The 21,553-nt window shown below is 38.1% G+C and overlaps 1 protein-coding gene across 5 annotated transcripts in view; it reads left to right on the forward strand.

Moving 5' to 3' along the window:
• SNX9 (sorting nexin 9) overlaps positions 1-21,553 on the forward strand; it is a 62,144-nt gene that overhangs the window by 21,434 nt on the left and 19,157 nt on the right. For 3 of the 5 annotated variants that reach the window (XM_086868390.1, XM_086868419.1, XM_086868409.1), the window contains exons 4-10: positions 830-952; positions 14,268-14,451; positions 15,363-15,516; positions 16,939-17,023; positions 17,727-17,852; positions 18,139-18,256; positions 21,083-21,213. In XM_086868390.1, the coding sequence (XP_086724516.1) occupies positions 830-952; positions 14,268-14,451; positions 15,363-15,516; positions 16,939-17,023; positions 17,727-17,852; positions 18,139-18,256; positions 21,083-21,213 (921 nt within the window). The remainder of the gene's footprint in view (positions 1-829; positions 953-14,267; positions 14,452-15,362; positions 15,517-16,938; positions 17,024-17,726; positions 17,853-18,138; positions 18,257-21,082; positions 21,214-21,553) is intronic. The other 2 variants (XM_086868398.1, XM_086868427.1) reach the window with 1 other exon arrangement.

Consider the following 21,553-nt stretch of genomic DNA (forward strand, 5'->3'; position numbering starts at 1 on the left):
ATGAGTAATGCAAGTTTACACTGAAGTTGCTGTGGCACTTTCCACATGCTCATACGTCTGGAATGGAGGCACATTTCTGGGGCTCAGGATGTGGCTTACCAAATCCAGGGACTACTCAACTTTTCTTCTTACTGAGACCCTCTGTTGTCTCTTCAGTGTGCGTTGTTCTGATTTTTGTTTAAAGACCAATGGTATTGTTTTGGGGATGGAATGGGATCTCAGTGCAAAGACTGGAATCTCATTCACTCTAGGATGGCCTAGTGTCTGCATGTGTGCAGTTTGCTGGTTAGGTGGGTGAAGACACCTTGGCTGTAATTCCTGCAGCTTCTTAGGGCATGTGCCTCTCTTCCTTCACCAGTGCTCTGTTTATTAAAAAAAAACAAAGGTGGGAGGAGGGGAAGGGAAAGCAGGATCATGCTGGCTCACATGACCTTGTGTTTTTGCTTCAGTTTGTTAGCTCATGGTCTGGTAGCTTTCGGCTCTCTAAACTAACTGTCCTAAATCCATCCTCTGAGCACTGAGTTACCAGTCTCCATACACTTATATTAACAAAGTTTAATCCCTAAGGAATTTATAGATAGGTGTTCACAGCCATAACAGTCTTGCATGTTGTAGTTGTAAGGCAAACTAGTTCCATCTGGTGGGGAAGTAAATCCTCCAGACTTTTGTGTCAGTTTCTCGCTAAAAGTTCAATTGAATTTGAATTTTAAAAGGTTATATGCTAATATCTTAAAGTCTAGTGATATGAATGTTAGGGTGATTATATATGATAAAGCATAATTTGGTTAATTGAAGTATGAAAAATCTTTCTCAACCTTTTACATTTCAGATTATAACCGAAGGTTCAAAAGATGGCATTAGCTGCGGTAACTCATTAGCTGACCAAGCCTTTTTTGATTCTCTTTCCTCAAATACACCTCAGACCAACTCTGCTGCCAAAAGCAGTAATCAGGTATGTCTTGTGGTTTTTTGGGCACTGTGGGCATGGAAAGTTTTGTTGACATAATTACTTGCTGTATTGTATTTGTAAACCTTCATGAAAGTACTAATTAATGTAATTGTATTTTCATTGGGAACACTTTTGTTGAGTAATAATGATGTGTGTGACTGCTCAGATACTGTCACTGCTGGAAAATTTAGTAGTCTTAACACTTTGGAGCATTTTTATTCTTTCCACTCTGCAGTGATATAAGTCTGTGACTATTTCAGTCTCTGTAAGTGCACTCTATCAAATTTATTTTATTTTCAAGCTACTGGTTTTAGTAACCTTATTAAGGAACCAGAGCTTTCTTTTTTGATGTCTGATACAATTAGGTGATCCTTACATCAGCGGCCAGAGTGAATGGACGTATTTCTTTCTCAGAATTTGAGTGAGAGTAGTTTCTTGGATTAAAAAAGATGAAGCAAATTCATGCATTGTCAGCTGGAGAAGAGGCTGACTTTGGGTTTGCTGCAAGAATATTTTTGTCCCTCTATTCACAGCTTTTTTTGCCTGGTGCACCAGTTCATTAAGCAGCGAGTATTTAGTTTCAGGTTAGATGTCTGAGGACACGTTATCTTAAACACAAGCTCTTTATTATGGTCTACAGACTGGTGCATGTCCCACATGTAGGAAGTTAAACATTTCAAAGTCCATAGGTCAACAGAACAAAATCTGTCTTTTTTCCAACAGCAGCATGCAACGGTCTTTTGTGTTGGAAAGTAAATGCTTTACTTATGGTGACAGCTGTGGGGGACACACCTGGTTTGTAGGTCAGTTAAATATCAGTTATTAGTCTTCTTAATTGCACCACAGGACTTCGACGTGAAGTGAGATCTTTTGACAACTCTACATGGGACATTTTTGTATGACAGTCAATGTAGCTGTTCATTGACTATATAGTGTTTGATTTGGGCTTCCTTGTAGTCAGCTGGATAATTCCAGGATTGTTTTTCTGTGATCACATGTTCTTGCTAGAGAACTCCAAACCTCACTGTGACTGTCTCAATGTTTATTTTTTTTAATTGATAGTCGGTTAATACGTAAGATTAAACAAAGAACTCTTGAAATGCCTCATGAGTTTTTCATGTTAGACTGAGCCAAAGGTATTGATGATAGGTTAGTTTTCCCTCAGTAAAAACAGAGCACAGAATGGGGAACCCCTTCTCTTCTGTGCTGTTACCCTTGCCCCAATTTTTTCCTGCTGTAGTGTTTCTAGCAAGACTTGGCATTTGAGGATTTTGTATTGAAATATTTGCAGAAGCTACTTGCTACCAAATCAGAGAGTAGTGTTTCTCAGAGGAGAAACATAACTTAATTTGATCTAGGAAGAATTACTTACTAATGTAATATATAGAATATTTTGAAAGGTGATAGAGGTATCTGTCAGAGCTTGTTCTGTGCTTAACACAAGGTGTTCGTGCTTGGAGAAGAGAAGAAAAAAGGTCTTGCCTGCATAGAGGGAAAGGTTAAAATAAAGGTATCAGTTATATTCTAAATAATAGGGAATTACTCTGACAATCTAGTCTTGGAAGTTACATTTCTAGAGGAGTGAAAACCTTGAAAATACGGTCACTTTACACTGTAGTTTACACAACATCAACAGTGTACTGTCCCTGTAATACATACAGATTGCAGGGTTTTTGATAGATTTTGGAAAAGAGTAACTTCATGGAAACAGCTTGTCAAATTTGCATCAGTGCCCTACTCTTAGAAGTGTCCTGTTCCTCTCAGTTATCCTTCAAATGCTGTGTGAGATAGCTGGGAGAATCACTGTACGGTAGTGTATTACGGTAAAGATGTATTGCTGACATAGAGAGGAAGAGAGAGGACAGTGTGCACCTGGGTGCAGTCAAAGCCATGCAGGGGAAGCAGATCTCATCAGGCTAGTGTCTTTGGGTCTTCAGTTTTCGTGGTTTTTTCCACAGGAGGAGCCATTCTGTTCTGTGGTCAGGATTTTATGTCAAAAGTTATTTTCATTTTCTCAAGTAATTTTTTTCTTTAATTGAGTTCAGTAGCTGCTATTTGGTTATACATTTTCTAGAAAATTGTAGATCTTGATTTGAAGACTGGTTTCCTCAGCTTCTGACATATATCTGGTAGATCTTTCTAGTGGCTTATTGCTAATGGAATTTTGATTTGTATACTAAGCAGTCTGGAAGCAGTTCTGGCTTCCACTTTTTGCCCTTAGGCCTTTCTCCCAGAATAGAGAGCTCTCTAGTGCAGGCATTTTCTCCTTGCAAAAATTCTATGGCTAATTGTCTTCTTAATTAAGAAATTCTATCCATCCATTCTGTTTGTGTGGTGCAAGACCCTATTTTCTTGCTCTCAGGAAAAAAAGGCAAGCTTTCTGCAGTGACTTTGACCTCATGGCATGTCTGTGAAACGCGTGCATTGCTCCTGTGTACATTGATCACATGGCATCAGACGGGTTTGATGTTTCTGCACCAGTGTAGAAACACCTGATAGAGTGAAGGATTGCATTGGTTCCAGTAATACTGCATCAGGAGGTCAGGCTGAGTCACTCATCCCCTGCATACTGACATGTCTCTTTGAGCCACTTTCAGTAAGAATACGATCTCCTGCTTTGTAGGTATGGCCCTTCTTCCTAGATGTATTACTCTGAATTTGACTGCAATAACATTTATGTTTTTCAACACAAGTTTGCTGAGGCCCTTTGATTTGAGTTCAGATGCACAGTTGCAAGCAAGTGGCCCATTCAAGTGCTTTAATGACCAACTAAGTCAATACACAAAGCTTTTAATCTTAAACAAAACTCACATGCAGGCAATGGAGAGTTACGAAAAATGAAAAATTATGTGTCAATGTAAGGGGAATGCATGGTGGAGGTGGCACAGTAGTGGAAATGCAAATGTTTGTAGATAGATTAGTCTGGTAGCCTGAGTAAGAAATAGTAGTATTCGTAAATGCTGACATTTGGTGGTATCAATTATATTTTGCAGTAACATGGAGTGGTGGCAAGTTTATTGCAAGAAATCTTTATAAAAGCAATTCTAAATAAACAGAATGTTTTAGGATTTTTTCTTCCCACTATTGTATTGAAGAAATTGCTTTCTATAAACATTGTCACTCTAGCATACACATAGTTGCGCAATGTTCCCACTCCCCAATTCAGTAAGTAAGAAGATGTTTTAATTCTTAGAATTCCTTCCATTCTTCTAACAGTAAATATAAAAAACAAAACAAAACAGGTTTTTGTGTGGTCTTTCAGTACCAAGCTTTATTAAAAATAATAGATCTGGCTGAGTTAAAATGTGAGTGTGGTGCTTTTTATTTTCTATTTTTAGGAGACCAGTTAAACCGCAGTGTTGTGATCATGGGTTAATTCTTGGGTGGAGATAAAGACAGCATAATAGGTGAAGCAAAAGCTTCACATGCAGGCAATGCAATATAAGGAGTTCATTCACTGCTTCCCATGGGCAGTCAGGTGTTCAGCCATCTCCAGGAAAGCAGAACCCCATCATGCATAACCATTACTCAGGAAGACAAATGCCCACTTGAACAACTCTTCTCCTCCTTCCCCCATCCCTTTTTGCTTTCCAGTCAGACGAGAGACTTTTGGGTTCCTACTCTGGAAACAATAACTTTTTGGTGTTAAGAAAACATCATTGACTCAAACACTGTTCTGCTCCCTGTATATTTTCCTAAGAGGGTTTTTGTTGTTGTTCAGTAAATAATATCCTGGAAAGTAATTAAAAAGCAGTAATTATAAGGAGTTTATTTTCCTTCCTTTTCCTCCATGAGAAAGACTCAGTAACTACAGCAACACTTTGATATTGTACCATACCTGGGTTTGCCACAGATGTAAAGTAGAAGAGGGTCACAGAGATGCTTCCTAAGGAGAATTCCTTGGCAGTTCACTCTCTTCAGCTCATTCCTTGCATCATTAGTGTCCCAGCAATGGCTGCCTTGGTAAAGTTTACAGCTGCTCTATCTATAGCTGAGCTATCTAAGAAGATGCTGGGGACATCAAAGCAATCAGAGGAAGCAGTGAAGCTAATTAAACACAAAATGAGGGAAAAATTTGACTCAAGGTGGCTACACACTTAGAAGAAGCAGATGGGAGAATGTAATGTTGCATCTGGCCATAACATTTGTGCTTTAATGTCTGAAAAGCTTAAAAAAATTATTCAAGAACATACAATTTAAGGAAGCCTTAGTTGCCAAGGATGGTGGCTTGGCTTGGCTTTTGTATGAGTCTCATCCTGTTTTGACCTGGTGGCCCTTGGATATAGAGAGCAGAGGGAATGAGTAATCTTTCTTCTCTGTGAATCCACTGTTCCTCTCAGGGGCAATGCAAGGTGCTAATTTTAGACTGTTATTTGGAACAGCCAAATAACAGTGAGTAAGTATATCAGCACTTACGCTATTTCTATTTGTTAGAGATGCATATATATATATAAATATATATATATGTGTGTGTGTATGTATACATCAAAGTAAGTTACCTGTAGACTCGGTTGGTATTGGAATAATACTGGTAATGATGGCACTGAAATTAATATAAATTTTGTCAGGTTAAATCAAGTGAACCTAACAAATACACTGAACAAAAAGATTGTAATTTTTGATGTAAAATGCATCACAAGTTTTTCTCTTATAGTACTTCTTTGATGCTGAGTTTCTTCCTGGGGCTGTAGCAATAGAGGATATTCTGTTTCATACTTTTAGATTGCGCTTCTTATTGCAGTTGACCAAGAGGTTATTGTGTTGGTGGCATTTGGAACCTTCATAATTTAAGTATGTATGGAAATATAGTCATTAATGTAAAATTCATTCTGAGTTGTCTTCTCCAGCTGGGTTGGTTTGGGGTTTTTTGTGGGGTCAAGACTAGTGCTTTTCTCGTTACAGCTGTATTTGCATTTATTTTGCTTGTGTTTCAGGTTCAGAGGCTGCTGTTTTAACAGCAATGATCTCTCTTCCCCTATTCTGAACCACAACTTGTGATAGTTTTTCATCTGTCTAACCTAAAACACTTTAAAAGTTGTGAACAAGCATAAGTTCTCTTTTAATAATAGTTTATCTGAATTATTTAGATTTTGTTACAGCTATATTGGCCCCAGCTAGTTCTTCTTATTGAGAAGTTAAAACACTCTTTGTACAGTAATTTCATTAGTGGTCCATAAACAGACTGTATGTACAACTAGCCATAATGTAGTCCATCACTTCACAGTCTGTGTATCCTGCAGCCTTGAGCATAAGATAGAAATACTATAAATTTTAGCATACTATAAATTTTCGTTCGTATGGTTTCTCCTCCCTTCCTTATAGTATAGCCTTTTTTCCTTATTTTTTTTTTTTTTCCCCTCTCTGCAGAATAGAAGGCTAGTATTGGAAAAGTAGAAATGAAAATAAATTGGAGTACTGCCTGTCTGTTTCAGGGTAGAAGTGGATCACAGCTACATTGACCTAAGAGCTGTAGATGTGGCTTCCCCGTGTTTAAGATACAAAAATAGTTCTTGTACAAACTGTAAGTTGCATTTGTAAAGGACTTTGTTCCCTTTTCTTGACAATGATTCACTAATCACTGCCAAGTCTAGTTCTCTATGAAGATGACTGAACAGTTCTTCTTAGTTTGGGATAAGTTTCCTGAGAATTCTCATTTCTGTGAATTACACACTTTTCCATTGATTCCTGTTGACCTAGCAAATTCACGCTTTGTGTCTTCAGTTATGTTGTGGGCAGAGCAGCAAGGCACAGGAAGTATTTAACAGAAACCTCTCATGTTTGCATTGTTTTATCCAGTGGTAAGAGTGAAATCACTTGGGATAGTTTCTCTCACAGAAGAAAAGTAAGATAAATTAATGCTTATTTGTGCAAAACCTTTTCCCTTCCGAAAGCTGTGAGACTTATGTCTAGACAGGATGAATAAGTAGTTAGTGAAAATACTTAGTTTAATGTCCAGGAACTGAGGCAACTCAAGTTACCTGGAATGCAGACATAGGTTGTTGAACATGCGTAAGGAGAACACTAAGGAAGCTATTCCCAAAATTTTGCTTCATATCTTTCAGGCTTTTTTTTTTAATGAAGTGCCGGAAAAGCAAATTATCATTGTTAAATTTGCATGCTGTAACTCCCACTCCCCTTCCCTGAATTACTGTGAGCAGCAATAAATTCTAAGATTGAAGAAAATAAATACAGTGCTTCTATTAAGAGTGTGGTGTTCTACTTACGTGGAAATTCTGACAGGCATGTTATTAAATTCCTGTAACAGTTTTTCTGTTCTCTGATGATTCTGTGTGTGTAGTAAAGCAGAATTGTCATCACAGGAGACATAACTCACTTGTACTTGACTGGGTCCAGTTTGTCTTGTTAAACCAGTATGCTAAATTGTCATATAAAATATGCATGGGAGTAAACCATGAGAGTTACAATTGTAACTTCTAGTTCCTGTTACAGATAATAATATAAAATCCTCTACTGCTGCATGTGATTTGAAAGCAGCTCTTTCCTCTCCACCATCTCAGTCAAGGCAATGGCTTCTCTACAGTACTGGAAACAGTGGCTTTCTTGCTTTGAAGTGAATCACATTCACATATTAAAAAACAACCATCGAACATATGACAGTGATTTTATCAATTCCAATTATAAAGTTGTCTTGAACTTTTTCTGTGGATGACCCAGTGGAATGCAAAGGTTTAGGCAGGAAGTTGTTAAACTGGTGTAACACTGTGCTCACTTTTCGCCTGCATCTGCACCCATACCTTCAGGCAAAATCTGACTATTGAAATAGTTTTCCACAATTTATGATGTTGGTATGCTTTTTTTCCCTTTCCAATTCACAGAATTGCAGAATGGGTCAGGAAGGGACCACAGTGGTCACTTGGTCTGACCTCTCAACTCAAGCAGGGTCATCCTAGAGCACATGGTACAGGATTGTGTCCAGATGGTTGTTGGCTCCAGTGAGGAAAACTCCACAACCTCTCTGGCAACCTGTTCCACTCACTCCAGTGCACGGTCACTCACACAGTAGAGAAGTTCTTCTGATGCTCAGGTGGAACTTCCTTTGTTCCTTCAGTTGTCCTTCCTTTTCTGTCTGTTGCTCCTTCTATTGCTTGGCACCACCAAACAGAGTCTGGACTCATCCTCTTGGTACCTTTTCTTCAGATACTCATGGACATTGATGAGGTCACCTCAGTTGTCTCTTCTCAAGGCTGAACAGGCTCAACTCCCTCAGTCTTTCCTCATAAGAGATATTCCAGTCCCTTAATCAGCTTTGTAGCGCTCCTTCAGATTTGACCCAAGGGCTCCATCTCTCTCTTATGCTGAGGAGCCCAGAACTGGACACAGCTCTCCAGATGAGGCCTCACCAGGGCTGAGCAGAGGGGCAGGATAGGATCACCTCCTTCAACCTGCTGGCAATGCATCCAATCTATTTGCCTTCTTGGCCACCAGTACCCACTGCTGGCTCATGGACAGCTTGCTGTCCACCAGGAGCCCCAGGTCCTTCTCTGCAGAGCTGCTTCCCAGCAGGTCAGCCCCCAGCCTATACTGGTGCCTGGGGTTGTTGTTCCTCAGGACTCTGCACTACCTTTGTTTCCATTTGACTTCTTATTTCGTTGAGGTAGTCTTGTGGTCTAGTTTGGCACTGACAGTATAAAGAATGTTCTAACTTGCTAATGGTGACAATATTGTCTACCCTCCTGTGAGCATTTCTGCTAACTTGCACACTTACAGTGCCATGTGGCACACATGTGTTGCACAGTCCCCTGCACCACAGCAGGGGGCTTACTGTCATATGTAGTTTCCTTCCTGATTTCTTTTTTTGTTCACTGAGTATGTCTTTTAAAGTGGAATCATGGGCATTTGTAATTGAAAGTGATAAACTGAAAAAAGCCAGTAATACTCTTTTAAAAAACTCACAAAACAAAACAAGTAAACCCCACAAACCTCCCCCCCAAAATAAAAAAAAAAAATACAGAAAAAACAACTAGGGAAACCCCTCTCCTCTGTTTCCAAACAAAAGTAGAGTGCTTTTCCCAAAAAGGAAGAATAAAATCTTGTTTAATTTTTGTAGCCTGATCCTGGGATGTCTAGATGACACTAGACAACATCAAAGAGGAACAGGGAGTCTTTCTTCTCTTTCTGGCATTGCTGTGATTGCTACTTAGAAAACTGTCTGAAATTTCTCATTTGTGTTTCAATAAGAAGCCATTAAGAATTGAAATCAGCTTAAGAGAAGACAAGGATATAAAGAAGTGACTTGATTGCCATTTACATGTGCAGGTGTGAGTAACAAAAACAGAAGCCTGAGAGAGTTCCATTGAATAAATTATGTAGGATTTTTAGTGTCTGAAAGTTGAAACTAAGCAAACTTTAATTAAAAAAAAATAAAATTCCTTAAAGCAGTCAGGGTGACAGTAGATGTGTTTTCCCTCCCCTCATCCTATCACTGAATATTCTTTACTCAAGTCTAAGTTATATATCTTTCTAAAACACCATTCCATGCTTCCAAGAGGGATCCTCTTGAGCTGAATCAGGATAGACAGAAATCCTGTGCCTGCAGTGTGCACAAGCAATGCAGCTCCTAGTCCAATTTGGTTGCAAATAATCTTACAGGTAAGAAAATGGGATTTGAAACAGGAAAAGAACGAAAAACTAACTGCTCTGCTCTTCATGGTAGTATTTCAGTTTGACCACTGGTGGTTTAGATTTATTTCCTGCTGAAAACAAGGGGTGTCCAGTGGGTGTGGCTGGGCTTCATGTTTTTTGTGAGCAGGCAAAGCTCAGCTCCTCTGCAGAGTTACGAAGGAGGCAGTGAGGTTCGTAGTGGAGGTGTTAGATGATGGTTTCCACTGGAAGGAAGTGAGAAGACAGGAGTGGCTGAAGGACAAATGGGTTCCTAGGACAGCTTTACTACAGCTTCCTTTGCCAGCTGCTTCTGGAGGTCGTGTCGCTTTCAAGTATTTATCTGCAGGAACATTCTAGTATCTAAGCCCATAAGGTTGGTTATTCTTTAAAATCTAGCCCATCTCCACTTTTGCTTTTCATGGAGGATTTCTTTAAGGATATCTCTGTTGTACTAAAACAGAGAAAAGAGGGCTTTCCTTCAGAAGTGGAAGAAATGTCCTGGGACCACAGGTAATGATCTACCAAGAGGAAAGCTTAGCCATAAAATATTGGGGGTATGGCAGCAACTTCAGTTATCTGCTAATGTTCACACTTGTTCTGTCTTAAACAGCACAGTGAATGCAGTTTTTGTGATTGCTGCGTAGTAAGCTTTTAGCCCTTCATCTTTCTTCCTGAGGAAAAACACTTGATTTTTAAGGTGTCTGTCTATATACTCACTCAGTTGTTTGGGGTTTTTTTGGGTTTTTTTTTAATGTATCTATCAGAGACTGTTATCCAAAGAACTTAAGTTTAGTGTCTGAGTATGCTTAAGGCTTTGTTTCCATGCAGGTAACTAAGGCAGCTATAAAACTGGAGAGGTATGTTCATTCCTGTGAGCTATTCAGCTGAGTCACCTTGACTTTTCTTGTGTTTTCTGGCATTGCTCTGTGCTGTCTGTCTCTTTTAAACCCTTCTTCAAGAGCATAACACTTCTCATTGCAGCTTTGGCTATCCTGAACTTCCCTTGGTCTCATCAGGCTTACTTTTGCTACTCACTGCTTCAGCATGGCTTCTGTCTCTGAGTAGATTTCAAGGTGTATTTCTCACAGTTGGTAGTCATTATTTTTGATGGCACAGTTAACCTAGGTCTTTCTGGGTACTAAATTTAAGTTTTACCATCTGAACGTTGTGTTTGTTTCAGCTTTTGTTCTTCAGCAGTAGAATGGGTTTATTTGTCAGTCAGGGGCATGCATTAATATGAGGAAGAAGTTTTCCAGAAACAAATTAGTTGGCCAGGAGATCAAATAAAGATTTTTAGCCAGGGCAGAGAGACACCTCAGTGCCTTATCTTAGCTTTACTGTCTATAGCTTTGGATTCTCTGGAAAATAGCAAATATATCACTTCTATTTAATTCATGATTCATTTGATAAAGATACTGACATTCCCCTTCCAAGCTGAGGATTTTTCTGTTGTGGTGGAATTTTTTCTCATCCAACTATTATTAGATCTTTAAAAACGTACTAGGCTTCTCTTCCCATCCCCCAGGCTCCACCAGTAATGATCTGTTTCTGTAGTGGGTTGGATCTGCCCTTAGTGGAATCCTCTTACAACATTCCCTCTGTTGTTGGTTCCCAACATAGCCTTTTGTTTTTTCTCCTAGGACAGTAGAAGTGAGCAAGTCCCTAAGAGTCTATGAAAGGGAAAATCCGCTCCCTTTTAGGAGTTTATCCTTGAATTTAATGTCAGTGTACTTCTTTGATATTACTTTGGGGAGCAAGAGATGCAATGCTTCATTTGAGGGATGATCACTTTCTTAATTGTGTGGTGTGGCATTTCTTTTTGTGTACATTTGAGAAGGCTTGATATTAGGATAATACTTGGATATTAAGTGTGCTGTATCAAATAATATTGACTAAATATCAGCTTCTTGCAAGGGCTCTTCACCTTTTTGTGATGACTAAGGAAAGATCAGAGGATTATCAATTTCATTTATAGAAAACTAAAGGTGTAAGAACATGGCTTTTAATCACTTGCAAGATACTTGATGGTTTAATTAGGACTTATTCAACCACATAAATAGCTTCTTGTATGGAGGTTGTCAGCTGCTGAGATCCACAGAACTGCTCAGTGGAGCTGAGATTACCCTTTTAATAGCTGCTATGTCTTTAGTTGGTCCTCCATGATGCTCTAGGACCTTAAGGATGGGCAGGCCTGATTCTCCATTATTTACTGGTTGTTGACTGCCACTTAAAAGAGTGTCCACAGTATGTGTGCATGTAGGAAAGCATTTCAAGAAAGCTGAAGAGTCCTGTAAGTGCTCTTTGAAAGCTGTTTTGTATAGATTCCTAAGCCATCTCCCAGTCTCTTCCCCAGTGCTTCAGAAACAAATGGGAACCCTTAGGCTAAAAGGAACAGAGGGGAGAGTAGCATATTCCCCCCCTTTTATAGCCTATAGGTGATACACCTAGGGGCAAGAGCTTACCCCCCAGTTTTCTTTGACATCTCAGAAGTAAAGTTTTCTCATTTGAAGAGTTCTTCCATATAGGTACGTGGAGATAAGACATCTGGGAGCACAATTTAAGTAATACATTTTCCTTTGCTGTACAACATTCGTGTATATCAGCATTTGTCTTTGAGTGTGATGATTGCTCTTGGCAGTCATTCTTTAGTAGTGTCAATATTATTGCCTTCCTTTTTATTTGCAGCAGATTTTAAGGTTTCTTTACCATTTACTCATGTACCAGATTTCACATGAACTACTACAGAAAAGAGGAAAACTTTACTCAGTCTTTTGGTGATCATGACACTTCTGGTCTTTCATTTGCTAGTGATCAGCAAAACATATATTGCAGAAGTATAGGTATATTAATATTATGCAAACTAGTCTTTTCTGGGTGTCCAAGTTAGGTTAGAAGCAAGCATGCTTTTCCATGTGGTTGGGCCCCACCCTTGTGGGGTTCATTTAGCAAAGAATGAACTCTGACTAAAGCCATGTGTACTTATTTCTCTTTACATAAACTCATACCAGTTGAAGATAGGAAGAGAGCAGACTGGTATAAGCTACCAGCAATTTCTTTGTAATTTGCTCAAAGTAGCGCTGGGTAGCAGCTATCCAAGAATATTGTTCCCCCAGGGAGTAGTGTTCTTGCATCAGTTTCATTAAAAAAAATTTTTAAAAAAAAATCCCCTAGCTGCCATTATAAAAGCTGTCCATGTAATCTGTCTCTTTCTGTCAATTCCTAGAGACCTACTGACACTTACGAGTCTTCTGAATGGTGATTTTTCTCCCCAGCTTGGGTGCTTGATCTTAATTTCCAGATCCTGGAAGGAATTGTGAATCTAAATATATAAAGGTGTTACGCTACAGCGTTATTTTTGAGTCTATGGTTTGATAGTGTCTGTGAAATCTGATTGTCAGATTATTTGAGGAAAAACTGAAGGGAGAATTCTTATTCCTAAGTAGAACATCAAAGTTAAAATGACAAGAGAGAATATTTAGTGGAGAAAATTGGGATGTGGAATAGCTGTACCTTTTATATGTAAGACACACAACATTTTTGCAGATAATGATTTCGTTTTTAGTGGGAGTTTTATTAAATTTTCTGCATTGGCAAATGTTTTGTGATATATGTAAATGTTGTAGTCTAATAGGACTTCTTTTATATGCTTCTTCATGATAAAAATAATGCACTAGCATCAGTAGGATTTGAGACTTCATTTTACAAAACTCAGTTTCTCCCTCTGCTGAGCAAGACAAGGCATCTCGGCTTTGTTTGCTTTCCTTCCTCTTCTCTTTCTTCCTCCTACACTTTGGATGTGTGGGTTTCGATATGTGCACAGGTTTTTTTTTCTGCCAGCAAGTCTCTGCGCTAAGCGTCTGGAGTAGACTACACTTAACTAGTCAATGCTTTCTCAAAGTGTACTGTTAAAATCAAGGAGCTGAGCAGGATGCTAAGCTATTAAGGCAAGATGAACTTGCCAAATGCAGTAAAGAGATATGTCTGCTCTGCACTCCTTCACTGAGGTTTCCACCTCCACAACAGCATTAGCAGACGAGGATGTGTGAGTGCCTTCACCACAAGCTTATGCTGGGAGATACCAGACCATTCCCTAGCAGATGTCTGTATGCTTCCCCCATCTTCACTGTGAATGAGTTAGCCTCTGACAGGAAAGCTCAGCAGGTTGGGCTTTAACTCCCTAGCTGCCGCACCAGTGATGGTGTGGGTGGTCAATTTATTACTTGCTTTTAGTAAAGCCACTAATCTGAGTTGGATAAAATAAGTATTTGCAAAACCTAGTTCTTGACTTCTGAGTTCTGGTTTTAAATGTGCTAATTAGCCCATGGCTTTAGGTAATTAATAGTTCACAAGTACCATACTTACTAGGGTGTCAGTGTAAAATAATTACCATAGGTGAAATTGCTTCCTAACACTGTTGCAACAAATAATTTAATTACCCTGAGGAGAAGCACTCTTATTACTATGTATTGGTGTTGCCTTGCTGGAAAGCTGATCAGTTCTTCCAAGTGCTTGATGCATGCAAGAGTTGTGTAGCTGGAAATGCAAGATTTGGCAGCTGCTTCTAAATCAAACAGTTGAAGTGCTGAATTGTAAACTCTGCTTACCAGCAGGAGATGAAAGACTTCAAGAAATAAGTATGTGGTTGTTGCTCGTTTCTTCAGCAATTCTTCTTTACTTTTGTCTTTATACAATGTAGGCAAACATTGCCAATGATCCTTGGTCCAGCTGGAACGTTGGGAAGTCTGGGAACTGGGATAATGGAAATGCTGTTGACAGCTGGGCAACAAAACCTGAAAGTGCAGCTGGCCAGAGAAACAGCGCTTCAAATAACTGGGAGGCGGCAGCAGCGTTTGGTCATCCACAGGCATATCAAGGACCAGGTGTGCTAATAATGTGCTTTTTTTAAAATAAGTTAGTGTAGGTGGACAGTAGAGGTAAGAATTATTTAATCTTTCATAACTATAGACTGGGGCTTTAAAAAACAAAACCAAAACAGCTTCCTAATAGCACATTCCCATGTGGGTAATCTGGACACTAAAATAATAGGGGGTTTAAATGTTAAATGATTTTTTAAAAAATTGGATCTGCAATAACAGACACCTGAAACTTTTATGGATGTCTGACAGACCAAAATCTTGTGCATACATGATCTGTTCTCAGGCACTGGAACTTTTAAACTCCCTTGAATTTGTGCTCTCAGGCCTTTGAAGGAATAGTCTCTTAAATCCTTAATTTTAAGAAGTGACTAGCCTTTCAGAAGGCTTCTCTACCTTTTTGTAGTAACAGCCTAAATTAAGGGGAGAACCCATAACTGGGGAATGCTAACTTGGAGTCTGTGAATACAGAACACAGTTAAGTTCATCTTAACACACCATCATCTCTTCTTTAGATATTATATTATATTATATTATATTATATTATATTATATTATATTATATTATATTATATTATATTATATTATATTATGTTATGTTATGTTATGTTATGTTATGTTATATTTAGTTATGTTATATTTAGTTATTATTTTATATTATATTTAGTTATTATATTATATTATATTATTTAGTCTTTCCCCCCTCTCCCTCAGTGGATCCCTAGTGCACTGCTTTGCAGGTTGTATTTGATGGAGATAGTGGTAATTGTGGAGGAATCGTAAAATAGAAGGCTGAAAGAGATTTTAATGTATTTACCTGGTTGATTAGTTGTGAGTGCTGAAGTACCTGCTTCTGCTTTTGGAAAGAAATTACATAACTTTTTCCTCTCCCTATCCCCTGATCCTCCTGTACTTCAGCAGCTGCTGATGACGATGATTGGGATGATGACTGGGATGACCCAAAATCAACTTCACCATCTTACCTTGGTTACAAGGAGACTGAGACATCAGAAGCTGGGGGGGTCCAACGTGGAAATTCTCGTCCAGCTGCTATGAAGTTACCACTTAACAAGTAATGGAAAATGCAGGGGAAATGTATATATATTGAAGAGAATTGGAATTTATCAAGATGTGTAAATTCAACATCCTTGAAATACGCAAAGTAAATATTTTAGTTTTGGGGCAGAAGAGAAGGTGGATTTATAGTTCAGCATACTCCATAATCAGAGGACACAGACCCCTGAAAGCTTGAAAGTACATAACAAAACTGTATAATTTTTGGAGGTGTCATACAGGCAGATACAGACACTTTCACAATGCCTGAACCTCAAGTCTTTAAAATTTAACTGTCTTTGACTGTTTGTTCTTAATGAAAATCAAAGGTAGTGGATGATTTGTCCATACAGTAGAAACTGATCAGAAATGTTGCCCCAGAGTTCTTTAGCAATTTGAGTTTCTGGTGGGTAAAAGTTCTGTTCTGCTCTGTTTGTGCATCATCCAGGTTGATTCTTGAGCCACAAAAAGTTTGATTATATAGATAAAAATCTTACAGTAGTGTTAAGCTTTGTCAGGGATATACTAGCATTATCTCATGTTGCTGCTTAATGTTTGTTTATTCTAAAACTGCTGTTACTCTGAGGGCTAGTGTGTGGTTGAAAATGGATGAAAGCAGAGTGGAAAAGGATTACAGAATAATGGTTCCTTGGATAACTGAAATCAACTGTCTCTGCATGACTAGTTAATTTTGTTCATCAGTGGGTTTTTATGTCCATTGTTACATGAATACCTCTGCAACATTTTTTATTTGTTGTAAACTCACAAAAATACCTTATTTAAAAGATTTTTTTGTCCGTTGAGTAAGTCCTACTTTACTGCTCATGTTCCTGCAAGGAGGTTGGCAATACTTCAATGGCTAATTATCTTCCTAATTAGAAAGAGGACCACCATTTGTTTTTTTATAGGGCATTTTGTAAGACTTCAAGAATGTTATAGTGATTGTTTGGCTTTCTTTTAATTGGTAGATAAATTATTTAAGATAACTAATGTTTAGAAGTACTTGATAGATCTTCTGTTTATCATTCTTTCAGATGATTGGATTCTCATAATTTGAAATCTCAGGTGCATGAGCATGTGTGTGTGTGGTGTTTCCAGAGAGGGTGGTGCAGAGGAGTGATAGATGTTACTTTGTGTCCTCCTGTTATGTTTGGTGTGATGGACGGCTCAGCGCTTCTTTACTGCGCGAGAAGGGACTTTCTACACACACGGACACACACAAAAAACACACACAAAACACACACAAAACCTTTTGGCTAGTCAGTAGCCAAAACTTTTCTGCTTTTCTCAGTGCAAAATGTTGACTGTTACAGTAATTCACATAAGTTCTTTTCTATACTTGAGAAATACTTAGGGGATTTTTCCTGTAATGGAAGGCAATTCTGCATATGTCAAAGGAAGGAGAATCTGGAATTAACTTATCCTTTCATTTTATTGTTAGGTTTCCTGGATTTGCAAAACCAGGAATGGAACAGTATCTTTTGGCAAAGCAGCTAGCAAAACCCAAAGAAAAAATTCCCATAATTGTAAGTTGGGGTTGTTAAATTTTTTCTGTGAGTGGTATGGGTTTTTGTTGTTTTCTTTTTTTGGTTGGTTGGTTGGGTTCTATAATCCTCCTCACTTTTAATCACTCCTCACTGAACTTTTATCCTCAAAGTTCCTATATATATATATTTGGGTCAGAAGAAACTGATAATGAACATATAATTAGAAATAGAATTGTCACAATAAAAATCACAACTGTGATGAGGATTATTTTCAGTAGTTTTTTCCATGCTGTATTTGCATTACTTATGATGAACACAAGCCTTTTTGGGATTGGGGTGCAGAGCAAATGTATTACACTGTCTATTCATTATCTAGATAGTTACATGTAGGAGTTACATTTGTAAAGGTTTGTAATATTGAGTCCTGATGGTCAGGCTATTTTCTGATCTAAAAACCAAACTCTTCTGTATATATGCTGATGGAGTGAAATGTGGTTCAAACAGCCCTAGAATTCACCACTCCTTTGTTATTTTGGAAAAATTGTAAAATACACAAGAAAAAGTCAACTGTAGTCACTGTCACCACTTAATAGAGAAATAGAGAAACCCCTCTATTTCCAGACTCTCAGCCTCTCACTGAAATAAATGGAAACTCTCAAATGAAAAGAGAAGATATTTTTCTCCTTGTTTACAGCTGGTGCAACATGTTATATTTAAAGATAATATTTACAATTTCTTACAGATTGGTGATTATGGCCCAATGTGGGTATATCCTACCTCTACATTTGACTGTGTGGTGGCAGATCCCAAAAAAGGTTCCAAAATGTATGGTCTCAAGAGCTACATTGAGTATCAGCTGACCTGCACTGTAAGTGTATCTGAAACAGGATCTTTTGTCTTGCAAGTGTGTGTCATTTGTACCTATAAATAAAAGTTTGTGTGATTTGGTAAGAACATTGTAAGAGTAATTCGTAGTTGTCATATTTTTTTCCCCCATGGATTTGCTTTTTTTCTAGAATTTTAAGTTCTTTTGTATTAAGGCTCTAAATCATAAATTTTATTTTCATTCCATGTGGTTACCATTCTGGTCATGCTTGTTTCATGTGACTATATATAGATGCCTGTCCAAATTCAGAGCTGTGTTTCTCTTACAGAACACTAATAGGTCTGTCAACCACAGATACAAGCACTTTGACTGGTTGTATGAGCGGCTCCTGGTTAAATTTGGATTAGCCATTCCAATCCCTTCTCTTCCAGACAAGCAAGTAACAGGTAATTATTCCCAGTTCTGAATTCACAGAATGGGAAATAAGGAAATCAGTTTTTTATAAGGTTCAGTTATTTCTTACTGTTTGTTTTTCTCATTATTTTTAAAGACTAGGTCACAGAAACCCCAGTCTTTCACCACTCAAAACTTATGATGAGTTGTTATGACTGATTGATAATGACTGATCAGTACTAGGAGAATCACTTCAAAGCTCAGGTTCAATTATCTAGTTCAGTGATTTAAAAAAGGTAATTGAAAGCAAAACAAATCCTCTATTTACTACATGAGATGATAATTACTATTGGCTAGAAAAGATTCTTATATTCCATATTTGCTGACTGTTTGGGCAAATGTTTTTGCACAGGGTTTTCTTGAGGGTTGAGGAAGGGTATGCATTGTGTTTGGTTTCGTTTGGGTTCGTTTGGGTTTTTCTCTTTTGCATTTGATTGTACATATGTTATGTTGTAGGAGCTTTGACACAAAGTTCCCAGAGGAAAGGGAGCATCCCCTGACAAACCGGGGTTTTATTGCTTCCAGGTGAAATGTTGCAGCTGTTTCTCCTCTTGCTTGATTTCACACTTGATTTAGAAAGCATCTTTCATTCCTGTAGCATTGTGCTCTGGTTTGATGTCAGATCAGCTTGACCAAACTGTCTGAAGCTTGTGGAATTCTTTCATTCTGACTTCGAGAAAAGTGGGATCGGGCCCTTTAAATGCACATAACTTTAGTCATTGCAACAGAATATGGCAATGCCTATGCATTTTTAGTAGTCTCTGGTTTCCTTTCTACAAGTGTGTTCTAGAACACATGTGAAGAAAAGAATGGACACCTGTATAGGAGGAAAATGCATTACTTTAGCCCATTTCTACTTGCATGTTTTCTGGTAAGATTATACAGCATTTGAGATAAACAGCCAAAACCAAACATACAAGCATGGGCATGTTGCCAACCACATTGCTGTGGGCATCACTCAAAATGCAGCAGCTCTGCTGTGTTTGAAGAAAGCTCAGCATTGATGAAGTTGCTGGGATAAATGCCGAGGAAACTGAAAAGTGAGGAAGTGACTTCTTCCCCTTAGCCTCGTGTTTAGAATTGACCAGCATTTTTATTTAAATGTGTGTATGTGTCCTAAAAGGAAACCAGAAGACATGATGGAGTCTCTAGATTTCATTGTAACTGTATCTTAAAAGACCCAAGAGTCTGGCATCACATCTTGGCGAAATCCATTGCCTGTGAATTTCTGTCTTCTGGAATCTGTGGGAGAGGATACATTGCCCCATGGAAAAGAAAAGATAAAAAGCATGTCTCTTTTTCTGAAACATGAAGAAACTGGAAAAAGAGTGCTTATCTTTCACTGTGCTTAGGAGGCTTCTTTCTGAAGACTGTCTACAAAAGGATTTCTGTCAATTGGTCTTGACAGAATAAGACTCCAGACCGACTTTGTCAGGATCCTGGTTTTGATGATATACTTGTAATTATATGCTTAAGGGCCTGTAACTTCCAACTTCCAACTGCTACTGTCCTGTTGTTCTGCATTCCTTGCAGGAATGCTGTGGAGATTTCTGTAGAGATTAAAAATGAAACAAAGGATTACTGAAGGGTACAGAATGTCTCTTCTGTAGTGTTTGATTTTTTTTTTTCTTTTCTTTTTTGCTAATTTCCAGGACAAATATCCATACACAAAGTTCATTTTTCATTAGTTCTTTAGTTTACCTGCTAGTCTTGCTAGTTTCCATATTTGCAAAAAAAAACCAAAAACCAAAACTGGAACACAAAAATCTCAACTTTGTGGATCTGCTGCCATAGTAACTATGCAGTAGAATTATATAGAAACGGTACATGTGTTCATGGCTCGTTATCTGTGCTGCTATGGAAATCAGAAGAGTTGGGTGCTGCAGGAATCTCTCTTTCCTTTCAAATCCTGTTTACTGTATGCTTTAGAAGTCTGATGTCATGTATTTTTTAAAATTAGAAAGGATTCCATCAAGAAAATGATTTCTACTAAAATTAAAAGGTTCTTATGGATATACAGTGATGATGCATTACTGGTTTAAGAAAAAATGGTTACTTATTTAGTTTGTATTAAAAATATCTTAATTACCAAAAAAATCAGTTACATTCTTACATGTATGTGTATATTCTAACCAGTTTATGCATATGATTTATTGGGGCTTTTTTTGCCCTGAGTTTTCCTATATAGAAGTATGTTTAAAGGAGGCACTGCTTTTAAAATCTGTGATTTTTGTTTGAGTGAATTCAAATATTTTTGAACAATCCAATTTCAAATATTTTTTGAGCAGTTTAATTTCAGTGCTTTGTTAGCTTGTACATGGCAACTTGGATTGTAGTTCCTTTTTCTTCAATGTTTTTGAACCTCAAATTGACCAAGACTTTACTCAGCTGTACCAGAACAATACCTGCATTCCAAGCCTGTGCCTGGCTTTTCTCTTGGGTCATCTGAATACCAAATTTTTCCATCCAAAAGTTTATAAGTTTTTTTCAAAAAAATGTATTTGAAGTATGGGTGGGTATTAGGTGCTTTTATTATTTTCTGGCTATCTAAAAAAGGAGAACTCCTGATCAGTAATCAAAATACTGTAATTTAAGGTTCTTTTGATTTGTTAGCATAATGGGCCATTTATTTACAAGTTGGACACAATGATCTCTGTGAGCCCATTCCAACTCAGGATTCTGTGATTCTTGTAAATTCTGAGTCATTAAATATTAATAACTCACCAGATGAATTACAGGTTGTTTCAATTTAAATTAAAAAGAAGAAATTTGAAGGTGCTAACCTGTAAATGTAACAATTATTGTTCAATGTGTAACAGGCCGCTTTGAAGAAGAATTTATCAAAATGCGCATGGAGAGGCTGCAAGCTTGGATGACAAGAATGTGTCGCCATCCTGTTGTCTCAGAAAGTGAAGTTTTCCAGCAATTTCTCAATTTCCGAGATGAGAAGGTAGGAAATGAAGTTCATACACAGACTGAGATTGAGGAATTGCTGTCCCCTCACAGTTCCCCTTCAAACCAAGAGTTTGTCTCTGTAGCCACCCCCTGTGGGCAGTAGTGACGGGCTGGAGACAAGGCGGAAAATTGCTCCTGGGAAGTGCTATATCCCATTCCCACAGAGTTGAGCTCTTCAAAGTAACTTTCTTGCCAGTCCTTCAAGGGACAGTTTGCATCCTCCAGCAGAATAGGAACATCTATAAAACTCTTTCGGCTGTTGCCCTGCTCTGTCTCTGCTGGATTTACTAATCACTGTGGTCCTCTAAGTGGTGCTGCTCTGCTAACAAAAGCTA

This window comes from Cyanistes caeruleus, chromosome 2 (genome assembly GCF_971803275.1).
Source record: "Cyanistes caeruleus chromosome 2, bCyaCae1.hap1.1, whole genome shotgun sequence".
NCBI classification, from domain to species: Eukaryota; Metazoa; Chordata; class Aves; order Passeriformes; family Paridae; genus Cyanistes; species Cyanistes caeruleus.